The 12526-nt window shown below is 44.6% G+C and overlaps 1 protein-coding gene across 3 annotated transcripts; it reads left to right on the forward strand.

Annotated features, from left to right (window-relative positions):
- Positions 1-8355: 8355 nt before the first annotated feature.
- Rbm3 (RNA binding motif protein 3) lies at positions 8356-11980 on the forward strand. Of its 3 annotated transcripts, none has more exons than XM_010606376.3 (7): positions 8356-8442; positions 9006-9128; positions 9493-9599; positions 10245-10353; positions 10441-10534; positions 10970-11048; positions 11401-11980. In XM_010606376.3, the coding sequence occupies exons 2-6, from the start codon at positions 9026-9028 to the stop codon at positions 11028-11030; spliced, it is 474 nt and encodes a 157-aa protein (XP_010604678.1). In that variant the 5' UTR covers positions 8356-8442; positions 9006-9025; the 3' UTR covers positions 11031-11048; positions 11401-11980. The 3 variants fall into 3 exon arrangements, with proteins under 3 accessions (XP_010604678.1, XP_010604679.1, XP_019060406.1); XM_010606377.2 differs by having other exon boundaries at positions 8357-8442; positions 9009-9128; positions 10973-11048; XM_019204861.2 differs by having other exon boundaries at positions 8358-8442; positions 9009-9128.
- The last annotated feature ends 546 nt before the right edge of the window (positions 11981-12526 follow it).

A 12526-nucleotide genomic window follows, 5' to 3' on the forward strand; every position in this document is an offset into this window, starting at 1 on the left:
ATATTTATAGTAAGTCAAAAATATTAAATGAAGCTGGGATTTAGCTCAGTGGTGCTGCCGGCTGCCATATATATATATGAAATAAGATGCCATATACAAATCCATGTTTATAGCAGCACAGTTTATCATACCTAAATCTTGGAAATAGCTCAAATGCCCATCAACTGATGATTTTTTTTAAATTCTTGGCTTGGCTTTTTGTTTTGTTTTTTGGTACCGGGGATTGAACTCAGGCCTTTGCGCTTGTGAGGCAGGCGGTGAAACCACTGAGCTAAATCCCTGGCCCAACTGATGATAAAGAAGATCAGGGTTTTTTATTGTTATTTTGGGTTGTTTTGTTGCTCTTTTGGGGTTTTTTTGTGAGTGTGTGTGTGGGGTGGTACCAGGATCGAAGTAAGGACCTTGCATTTGCCAGGCAGGCATGGTGCCACTGAGCTAAATCCCCAGCCCTTGTTTTTTTGTTTTTTGTTTTTGTTTTGTTTTGTTTTTTTTGAGGCAATATCATTCTTTGTAGTTCAGGCTGACCCTGAATTCACTATGTAGCACAGGCTGGCCTGGAACTCACAGGAATCCTCCTGCCTCAGCCTCCTGAGTGCTGGGACTACAGATGTGTGCCACCATGCCTAGCAAAAGGATTTTTTAAGTACAATGGAGTACTACTCTTCCATAGAGATGTTTGAGGCATTTATAGTTAAATGAATACACCTTGATACCACACTCTTGTGAAATAAATCAGACACACATGTTTAAATACCTCATTGTTTCTCTGGTGTGAGAAACTGAAAGTGGAAATAAGGACCAAAATGTATAATAGATATTGGGAAATGGGAAGAAAATGTTCAAATGGGAAGGGGAACAAGGAAGGGGAGGGGGAAAGAAAAGAGACGAGAAGAACAGAAGGAAAAAATGGCAATAAAGCTTTTGTAAATAAGGAGGGAAAGAGGGGTTGAAGGGAGTAGAGGGAAATGGGGGAAAAAGAAGCAGCAAGATATATCATGTACAGGTACAAATTTCCTATGATGAATGTGATCATTATGCATGTCTACAATGTACCAATTAAGAAAAAGTAATGAGATACCACAGTTAAGTTCTGAGGGACTGGGGATGTGTAGCTCAGTAGTAAAGCATTTACCTAACACGTGTGAGGCCCTGGGTTCCAACACTCAGCACTCAAAAAAATTAAAAACTGTTTAAAAACACCCAAGCCTGAAAGGAAGAAGAGGCAGGATCTATCATGTTAAAGTCCTGATATAGTAGTAGTTACAAAAAGTCCAATTCAAGGTGTGTCTCTCCTGTCACTGGTAGACAACATGGGCAGACAGAGTCCAGATCCAAGTTGGTGAACCACAGCAAGCCAGCAAAGCTTCACAGTGGGGTAGTAGATAATCCCAGCCGGCCTGCCCCTCTACTTCTCAAATTCAAGCCAGTTTCTGGCTACGAGGCTGGAACCGAATTCCTTGAGCCTACAACAGTCTATGTGCCTCCTGCCAGCTTCAGTGTCACTCTCTGACCTCCTGCTGACTTGAATTCCGCACCCACACTGAGACACAGGAAGCCACTAGATAGAGTCTGCCAGCAGCTGTTCTGAGTTCTGAACTCAGTTGGGCCCTCTCCAAGAAGGCTACTGGCCAATCACCCTCTCCTGGGTGAGGACTCACCAGCCGCTGCAGTCCACTTCATCCACTGCTCCATCCCACTGGTTTGTTTCTCTGTGGAGGCCTCTGGGGTTGCCAGTAGTCACTGTGCGACTGCAGGTTCAACCTGCTGTTTCCCACACGACAAGTCCAGGCTCTGGGCGAAAGCATTGTTTGCTGTCTCCCCCATCTTTGTTGAAGTCTCTGTCTTTGCTCTCCCTGTGGACTCCAGTTCTTGCTTCAGATTTCTCCCGGGTCCTGGGAACATACTTCCCTCCTTCTTCTCCTCACACTGCTACATTCCAGTGTCAGGACACCAAATCTCAGAGAGGCTTTCTCTGCTGTTCACCACTCCCTAAACATGTATATTCCTAAAAGGCCCTGGATAAAACATTTTTAAAATTTTAATTTATGGGGTTTTGTTTTGTTTTGTTTTTAGTTTTTTTTATTTTGGGGTGGGGTTTGACACAGGGTCTCACTATGTAGTTGAGACTGACCTGCAACTCACTATGTAGCCCAGGCTGGTCTCTAACTCCCAGCGATCCTCCTGCCTCAGCCTCCCGAGTGCTGGGATTACAGGCGTGCCTCACCATGCCCGGCCTGAGGCCAATCTGAACTACATAGCAAATTACTGTTTCCAAAAAAAAAACATTATTGAAAATAATTTACCTAGAGTACTTGCCTAAAGTACTATCCCCTTGTATTTGACCCCAAAGAGCTGCCAAGAGTTTTTTTTTTTACCACATAATGGATAAAATCATATAATTAGCTTAAAACAGAAAAATATTTGATAATAGTACCTGTCTATGATATTTTTTAAAAAGGCAGGAGCCGGGAATTTAGCTCAGTGGTACGAATACTGGTGCACACCTGTAATCCCAGCACTCAGAAAATGAGGCAGGAGGTTCACCATGAGTCCAAGGTAACCCGGGCTACATAGCGAGACCCTATCTCAAAAGAAGAAAAAAAAGAGAGAGCTATGTACCTGGAGCACAGTGGTGCGTTCCTGTTAACATGGCATGCAAGAGGCTGGGGCAGGTCAGTTCCTGTTTATAACAGTGACATGGAAAAATATTGCCCTGGAACTCACAATGTAGCCCAGGCTGGTCTTGAACTCACAGCAATCCTCCTGCCTCAGCCTCCCCAGTGCTGGGATTACAGGCATGAGCCACCACGCCCAGCTCCAGCATGAATCTGGACAGAATAGCTTCAAGAGTTCTCACTGGGACAGTCCACCTTGCTCACAGACACGAGATGCTAACACAGCTTCTGAAACGGATATGCAAAGCAACTCTCAGTCCAAGGCGGATTATATTGAGAGAAGGAAAAAAGCCAAGAGCACCTGAAAAACTCAGCTTGGATATGAGATTGGTTAAATCAGCTGGAAAATATACCCCCAAGGGGTTCCTCTTTAAATCCTCAAAGTGCACAGCTACCCAGCATGAGAAACACGAGTGTAATGAAGAAAGGGGGCATTTTCTGAGCGAAATTCCTCATGGTTTTTCTTCCATCTCTGCTGCGCCTCAGCTACTAGCCACTGGATTGGAGATCTACATTGGAAGGCATCCGAGAACCTCCACCTGCACTTTTGATGAAGCACTGAATCCAGCTTCGATCACACAGTGGGGATTTGTATCTGAGCTTGTGACAGCTAACGTGAAGAGCTGTCCTGACCCTTGGGTGGCTGCACCACTTATTTGTTCTATATATGCTGCTGTTTACTTGTTCTGTACATGTTTTTAATTAGTACAGTGAAAGAACAGACACTAAAGTCATGCTGATCTATAATTATACCTATGGAGTCAATTAAAAAGCATGGCAGACTAACATCTACTGTAAGAATTTGGGAGTAAATTTTTTTAAATTGACAAATAACATTTTAAATCACGTACATGTTTTGAAATATTAATGAGTCTAACATCCTCTTTTCAAAAATACTGTATACCATTATCTATAGTCACTTTGCTATATTAAAATTTTCAATGACAACACATTTATTTTACATTCCACCTATCAGCTGCAACCTATACTTTTGACAAAAGGCGATCATACCTTTTTCATTTCTGTTTATAATACTAACAGGTCTACGAAAGACATCCCAGGGCCTGTATAACACCCAAAATTATATGCAAAGTTATTGAGACTAATCACAAGAAAAATATGTCCAGGCTGGGGAACATTCTATATGATAACTGTGCCAGTAATAGTCAAGGCTATCAAAGTAATTCAAAAATGAGAGAAGACTGAGAAACCGTCACAAACCAGAGATTCATATATGTAATGTAGTATCCTGGATTTGATCATGGAACAGAAAAGAAGATATTAATAGGGAAATTAGTAAAATCCAAAATAAGTCTAACAGTAACCTATAAATGCCAGTTTCTAAGTCTTGACAAACATACCTGACAATGGTAAGGTGTTAGCAATGGGGAAACCAGGTAAATAAAATATAAGAAGGCGCTGTAACTTTTCTGTAAATCTAGCTTTCTTTTTTTTTTTTTTTTTTTGGTTTTTTGAGACAGGGTCTCACTATGTAGTTGAAACTGACCTGGAAGTCACTACGTAGCCCAGGCTGGTCTCGAACCCACAGCGATCCTCCTGCCTCAGCCTCCCAAGTGCTGGGATTACAGGCGTGTGCCACCACACCTGGCTGATATGTTCACTTTAAAATGGCAAATTGTATGGTATATGAATAAAACTGTAAGAAAAAACTTGAACTGCTTTTCAATGTAGGACATTTATTTTGACTCTTAAGAAAAAATGTCATTCCATAAATTCTGGAACAACGTTCTGGTGACACAACAGAAGAATAAACAAAATTAATAACAAGACTACAATTTAGAAGGCTGGCAGGTACAACTGGGAAGGTCTACACAGGCATGATAGCCCTCCACTAATAGGGCAAGAACACACTAGAATGAAGTTGATCAGAGACCTTTATTCTGGTCCTTGTCATTCATGAAGCCACCCATGCAGAACAGTTTCTGCCCCAAGTAGCAGCTCCATGCAGACAGACACAAGTGGAAGACAGACACGAATGGAAGACCTTGTAGAGAAAAGCTGTCAGATGAGATCTCAGCTTATCCCAGCTCAGGTAAAGGTAAAACAGGAAGAGTATATAGGTGCGCATGGACTCTGTTCTTAAAAGCTGAGGTCTGCAGCTAGGGGTGAGCTGAAGGATGCAGAGAAGACTCATGAAACTTCCCAGCTCAGCAATCAATCAAAGTACTTCCAGAAAAGCAAATTCATCCACAGCTTCTACTGCATTAACCAAATCTCTCCTCTGGAGGGTTTTCCGCTTTCCTTGTTGTGCATAGCAGTAGGCATCTTTTGCAATGGTCCCCATAAACAGTTCCCTCAGAGAGCTGCATGTGGCACTGACTCGGTAGTAAATTTTCTTTGGATATTTGATATAAATAGTATAAATAATTTTAATATACTAGTCATGATATATGTAGTATTTAAAAATTCATAGGGCTGGGAATGTAGCTCAGCAGTGCAGCGCCTGCCTGGCAAGAGTCCCTGAGTTTGATTCCTGATACCAAAGAAAAAAATGTGTAACCTTAATTCAGTTAAAACACTTTATATTTCAAAGGATGAATAACATTGATATTAAAATCAATACATTCAAGCCCCCAAAATATTGTGGCCTTATCATTACACTATTGTAGTTTTTTTTTTTGTTTTTTTGTTTTGGTTTTTTGGTTTTTTGAGACAGGGTCTCACTATGTAGTTGAGACTGACCTGGAACTCACTATGTAGCCCAGGCTGGTCTCGAACCCACAGCGATCCTCCTGCCTCAGCCTCCTGAGTGCTGGGATTACAGGTGTGCACCACCACAACCGGTTTAGAATATGTTTAATTGAGAAGGATTCAGGTTGTCTACAAAGACCACCTAACTATGTAAACTCCACTGTGACTGATATGTGTGTGTGTGTGTGTGTGTGTGTGTGTGTGTGGAGAGAGACAGAGAGAGAGAGAGAGAGAGAGAGAGAGAGAGAGAGAGAGAGAAGGAGGGAGGGAGATACCTTTGCTAGGAAGATTTTCATTACCCCAAAACATATAGGGTTAAAATAATAAGCTCCCATGGTTTCGGAGAGTCGGGATTCAGGGAGTGACTTAGCTTTTGGGCTTTTCTATTTCAAAGTCTCTGATGAGGTTTCTGTCAATATCTCAGCTAAAATTGCAGTTGTCTGAAGGCTTGGGCATACTTGTAGGAAACCTTGCTCACAGGGTTGTTGGCAGAAGGCCTCAGTACAGGATTCTATAGAACCCTAAGATTGCTCGTGACAGATCAGCTAGAATCCCATGGTGAGCGATCTGTGTGAGACAGGATGCACACCTGTCTTTCATGACACTTGAAAGTGATGACACACTATGAATCTGGTGTGGCTGTTGTGCACTCCAGTAATCTCAGCACTTGAGAAGCTGAGGCGGTAGGATCACTGCAAGTTCGAAGCCAGCCTGGGCTACACAGTGAGTTCAAGGCCAACCTGAACTACATAGTGAGACTCTGTCTCAAAAGACAAAAAAAAAAAGAAAAAAAAAAAAGAAAAGAAAACGATACACTATCTCCTCCTTCCCCTCCTTCCTTTCTCCCTCATACTCCCCTTCTTCTCTTCTATTGAGGGTCAAACAGAGAATTTCACCCATGCTAGATAAGTGCTCTACCACTGAGCTACATCCCAGCCCTAATTATAAGCAAGACATGGTAGTATACACCTGTAATTGCAACACTCTGGGAGGTTAAAGCAGGAAGAACTCAAGTTCAAGCCCATCTTGGGCAACTTAGAGCATTACTGAGATCCTGGCTCAAAATAAGAAAATGTAAAAAGCCTAGGAAAGTAGCTCAGTGTGAAGGACCTGGGTTTAATCTCCAATACCTCTGAAAGGGGAGGGGGCTGGAAACATAACTCAGTGCAAAGTCCCTGGGTTCAATTCCTAGTATGGCAAGACAAAAAGTGCGAAACTATAAAGTTACTAGAAGAAACTGTAAAACATTTTTTGTGACATAGGAGAAGAGAAGGATTTCTTTAGAAGCACAGGCCACAGGGGGGAAAATGATTGCTTGGGGGGGCTTTTTTTGTATTTGGGATCAAACTCAGGACCTTGTGCTTGTGAGGCAGGCTTGGCACCACTGAGCTAAATGCCCATCCCCCTTTTTTTGAGACAGTGTCTCGTTGTGTAGTCCAAACTGACCTTGAACTCTTGCTGATCCTCCCGCCTCGATCTCCCAAGTACAATTACAAAATTAAAGGTCCTTATGCAAAGATATTACTTACAAAGTTAATAACACTCCAGGCTAGAATGGGAGGGTGGGTTTACAATTTCCAATACTTGCAAGATTAATAGACTATGTGAGAAATCCCTGAAAATCAGCAAGAGATCTATGGGAATTGGCCCTACAGGAATATGGATGATTAGCATACTGCACTCCGAAGGTTAACAGATGTAATTTGTGTTGGTGCCAGGAAAATGGGGGCAGGACCTTAGGTAGTGGGACAAATTCATTTTACACATAAATAATTTAGTTTCTTTTTTTGTTTGTTTGTTTGTTTGTTTGTTTGAGACAGGGTCTCACTGTGTAGTTGAGACTGACCTGGAACTCACTATGTAGCCCAGGCTGGTCTCAAACTCACAGATCCTTCTGCCTCAGCTTTCCAAGTGCTGGGATGACAGGCGTGTGCCACCACGCCCAGCAATAATTTAGTTTCTTAGCGTAAAGGAATTCATTCTTCATTAATGGGGAATTCAGAAATGATAAATGTGTCAAATCCATTCTCTGTAAAGGCAGCTCAGATACCGAAGGCCAGACCAAACTAAATTGTTAGCAGTAGGCTTACAGTACTTTTACTTTAGATTTCACTGTGTATTATGAAAGTTTCCTCTGTGGATCAAAGCCTCAGCTCCCCTGCCTGACAAAAAAAATTCGTTCGGTGGTTGGGATTTACACTCTCTGGAAACAGAATACATCCCGATTTTCGGAACGCATCAGAAGGTAATCTGATAGGAAAATCAGGAGACTGGTTTAAGGAGACAGAGAGAGATAAGGATGAAATGGGCCGGGAATTTGGCTCAGTAGTTCCGCTGACTGCCTTGCAAGCACAAAGGCCGGAGTTCGATCCCAGATATCACAAAAAGAGGAAAGCTGAGGTCAGAGATGACACAAAGTAAGAGTCCCATTGATAGGTGGTAGATGGGCACAGAAGAGCAAGTAAATGGGTTAGGGTCAGGTACTGAGAAAATACAGGGTCTGATGGCCAGCACTGTGAAAGGTGATGACTTCTGGGGACACTAGGGAACAAAACGTCCGGACCTGGAGGGGTATGAGATTAGAGAAGAGGCAAGGGGAGCAACACATCAGTAGACGGTGATTATGTTGACAGGGACCTACAGCTATGGTGTGAAGGAACTCAGATCTAATGGGGAAAACGACCTCAAATACGGTGAGGATGACATCAGAGACGGAAAGGGATATGTGAGCTAAAATAGTCACGCGCAGAAGAAATGAAGGCGGCTTAGCTGGTGGGCACATGCTGACATTAGGATACACCAATCGCACAAAGTTCACCTGTATTCCCGGAAGCGCGCAGGGCGTTTTGCTCCCTCCGCTTTGCCGTCGCTTCCTTTCCCATAACCCCGCCCCTTCTGGTTTCAGCCAATGAGAACATACGCCAACATGCGCTGGGGGACGTTCCGTGACGTGCTCCTACGTAGGCTTTATCAGGCGCCTTCCCGCGCAGGAGCTTCCCTGTTCTCCGTGTTCCTCGGAGCTTGCTGTCTCTGCGGCCTTATTACTAATTCCCAGGTAAGCGATATACATCCTGTGGGGCGGCTTCTCATTTCATGTGCTTCGTGCCGTCCGGAGCGGGAGACACCAGTAGGAGAGTAGCGGCCGCCGACACGTAGGCTTGGGCGTCCCCGGAGAGGGGAGATCTGGCTCTCAGAGGTAGAACTTATGAGTTGCTGGGAGGCTGGCGCACAGTGCCAGAGGACGAGGAATGCCAGGAGGTACTGGTGGCGTCGGTGTTGGCCGTAACCACGCGACAGCGGAGACCCGCTGTCCCCTTTCCCACGTGATCACCGCCATTTTGTTCTGGGAGCGCAGAGGAGCTGCAAGGCTGTTCTGGGCCTGCGCAGCGGCACAAAATGACGGGCGTGGTCGCGCGGGATGTTGTGGGCATGCGCGGCTGCGGCCTAGAAATGGCGACCGCGGTGCCCCAGCGTTAGATTCCCGCCTTTTGAGTCTTACTCCTGAGTTATTTCATGATTTATCATCTTATTTCTATTATTTTCTGTGTTTCACCCTTCTTCCTGGCTTCTCTAATACTTTTTCCCTCTCCTACCATAACTTCCCATTCTTTACCGAAGCAGGATTCGAATTCACTGCCATGTCTTCTGAAGAAGGGAAGCTCTTCGTCGGCGGGCTCAACTTCAATACCGATGAGCAGGCGCTGGAAGACCACTTCAGCAGCTTCGGACCTATTTCTGAGGGTGAGACATAGGCGAGTCTCTTGGGCTGGGGCGGGGATGAGAACAGCTTTTGAGACATTTGCGTTTCATGGAATATTAATAGAACAACAAGGCTGAGCATAATAGCGTATGCCTGTAATCGCAGCATACTGGGAGGCTAAGGCAAGAGGATCACAGCAAGTTCGAGACCAGCCTGGGTATGACTCCTGTCTCAAAAGTAAAAAAGAACTTCCCTTGTACCTCTAGGGTTATGGTATATACTTAGATTCAGAACCTAGTAGGATACAGGGTTAGTGAGAGGGAGTCCATTCACTATTGCCTCTCTTTGCAGACCCTTCCTTGCCTTTTGATGCTGCCTGATCCTCATTTCCTCCTCTTTTTCTAGTGGTTGTTGTCAAGGACCGGGAAACTCAGCGATCCCGGGGTTTTGGCTTCATCACCTTCACCAATCCAGAGCATGCCTCAGATGCCATGAGAGCCATGAATGGAGAGGTGAGATCTCCTACCTGCAGAGGGCCCCTGTCTACATCTGCCACTTTCTCCATTCTTTCTGTTTTTCCCTCTGTGTCTGCTAGGGGCAGCGCGGCCATGAAGCCCCGCAGTGCCCACTCACAGGAGCGTGACTGCCTTCTGTTCTAGGGGGTGGAGGGCAACGGCAGACAGAGCCGGGCTGCCTGGGAGGCGACGACTGGTCCTGCATGAGGCCGAGAAGCCACCCGTGGATGGTTGACCTGCCCTGGGCTTAGGTAGTAGAGTCTGCAGACCTGTGGGCCTGGCCCGGAGAGGACCTCGTGAGTCTTCTGGGATGGACTCTGAAGCCTCAAACCAAGAGAGGTGTCTGTCTAGCCCTAATAGTCGGGCAGCTTAGAGGAGTGGGGAGGAGAACTCGGCCTGAGTTCAGTCAAGATGTAAGTAGTAGCAAGGGGGAACACGGTGGATTCAGGACGTGTGGGATTCCATTGCTCCTGATGAAGCCATTTTGGTGAAAGGAGCTTGTTCTGGAACATGGCACCCAGAATCTGGTGCCCAGCAGGAATTTCTGGGCTCTTGCCCACCTGCCCATCCCCACTCTTCCCTCACCATTGCTTTGACTGACAGCCAACCCACCTTCCTTGTGTTTTCCCCTGCCACACCTAGTCCCTGGATGGTCGCCAGATCCGTGTGGACCATGCAGGCAAATCTGCCCGGGGCACCAGAGGAGGGGGTGCTTTTGGGGCCCATGGACGTGGTCGGAGCTACTCTAGAGGTAAGGTTGCTCAAGAGGTGGAGGAGGGCCATCTGTTAGTGGTCTGTGTCTGGACAACTGTCAGTTAATCATTTTTGTCTGCTTTAGGTGGTGGGGACCAGGGCTATGGGAGTGGCAGGTATGACAGTCGACCTGGAGGATATGGATATGGATATGGGCGATCCAGAGACTATAGTGGCAGGTGGGTAACTTGACTATAAAGCTTAATTTGTACTATACTCTAGTAATTGTGTGTTCATATAAATTATGACATGGTAAATGATAATTATGCCTGTTGATCTTGTTATGTTGGGTATTGTCTATTGGGTTAATATGAAATGAAATATGGCTTAGTATGTGTTGCATGAACGTGTGTTTTCATGTATTTTGCTTTATACATTTAAAGTATGTACATTACGGTACAGACTAAAATGTGTGTATGGTTTCAGTTATTGTTGGGGTTTTTGTTTTTGAGACATTCTTGGCTATGTAGTCCTGGCTGGCTTCAAACTCGTGGCAACCGCCTGCCTCAGCCTCCCCAGTGTTGGGATTAGGGGCGTGCACCACTGTGCCTGGCAGCCAGGTTTTATCGGTGATCTAGAATGCATTCTTGTCACACAGTTGTGTTTTTTCCCAGAAGCCAGGGTGGTTATGACCGCTATTCAGGAGGGAATTACAGAGACAATTACGACAACTGAGGAGCACGTACACATGACGTAAGTGACACCTGAATATTGGCACTGCAGACCTCTTCCCATTGGACCCCGTCATGTTCCTCTCCCCTTTTGTTCTGGCTGGTTTGTTCAACATTGGGCAACCTTCACATACCTTACCAGCCCACCCACCAAACCATTCCCAGGCTGCCCCTGCTCTTAGGTGCATGTTGGGATTAGTGGGGGGGTGGTCATTGTCTGAAAACCCATCTTCTGTTATCTATCCCCTGCTCTTTGCAGATGAAGAGGTACTCATATTATCCAGCCCTTAGCATCTTTATCCACTCTGGGTGGTGAAAATGTTGTCAGCCTGTTCTTCCTGACATCACAATTTACACCTTCTTACTATTCTCAGATACACAAGGAATGAATAACACTTCTGGTCCAGGATCATCCTTCCAAATCGCTGTATAAAGATTTTTGGAGCTGCGCTGAAACTTCTGTTTTAGTATATTGCCTATTTTTGAATTGAGCTCCCAAGGTACCTTGTTAAAGACCTTTTAGAAAGCTCCATGTGTTCAATTTTTCACCCCATTTAAAGAAATTTCTGGGACATTTGTAGAGTGTGGGGATTTTTTCTTTCTTATAAAGTTTTTAGTTTGGACTCTCAGGATTATGCTTCTGGCAAAAAGAAAAAATTGGCCAGACTGATTTTTTTTTAATCAACATGTATCTAGGGTCATTTTTAAAACTTGTACACAATTTTTATCATGACTAGAAAATTTTTGAATGTACCTGTAAGCAGTCTGCATCAAAAATGATTGCCTAGAGCTGTTTTTTATTCAAGATCCACCATCATGATTATACGAGCTTCTTGAAAAAGTTTGTGAATGTCATTTTTTTTAAATACTGGAAGAAAAAATATTCTTTTGTGTCTCATGTAGTGTTTAGGATGTCCTTCAGAGCTGATTAAAAAGATGAAACCTGAACGCAAATTGATACTGATGATGCTTTCTCCACTCTACAGTTTATAAAACAGGCAGGTCAAGGAAGGAAGACTTAGAGAATATTTAGTGGGGAGATGGGCAGGGACTGCCAGAAAGGTAGAGTCCTCATGTTTGAGATTGGTTTGGGTATATGTTGAGGCCTGGAGTATAGCAAATACAGGTAAAATTATCTTATAGCTGGAATTGGGTCTCTCCCTACCCTCTGAGCATTAGGTGAGCACCCTCATAGCAAGATTGTTCTCAGAAAGTTGGGTGTAGTGGCACACACCTGAAACCCCAGCACTTGGGGGAGGCTGAGGAAGGATCACCATGACTTCCATGCCAGTTTGGGCTGCATAGTGACACTGCCTCTGCCTCCCCCCAAAATGGTCTTGGAAACAGGAGCACATAATCTAATGACGTACACTAGACCCTGTCATGAACAGTAACACTGATTCCCCTGAGGTCATTGGAGTTGGGTACGGAATTCACATTCATGTAAGACATGACACACTTGGTTTGAAAATAGGGTTCTAGCCGGGCGTGGTAATGCAC

Source organism: Fukomys damarensis, unplaced genomic scaffold (genome assembly GCF_012274545.1).
Source record: "Fukomys damarensis isolate Sample0158 unplaced genomic scaffold, DMR_v1.0_HiC HiC_scaffold_39, whole genome shotgun sequence".
Lineage (NCBI taxonomy): Eukaryota > Metazoa > Chordata > Mammalia > Rodentia > Bathyergidae > Fukomys > Fukomys damarensis.

What these genes read in the sequence shown, in the direction of transcription:
- Rbm3 (XM_010606376.3), top strand. Translation starts at nt 9,026, where the DNA reads ATGTCTTCTGAAGAAGGGAAGCTCTTCGTCGGCGGGCTCAACTTCAAT. An exon ending in CTTCGGACCTATTTCTGAGG is followed by an intron (nt 9,129 to 9,492) that starts GTGAGACATAGG and finishes CTCTTTTTCTAG; the next exon opens with TGGTTGTTGTCAAGGACCGG. An exon ending in TGGTCGGAGCTACTCTAGAG is followed by an intron (nt 10,354 to 10,440) that starts GTAAGGTTGCTC and finishes TGTCTGCTTTAG; the next exon opens with GTGGTGGGGACCAGGGCTAT.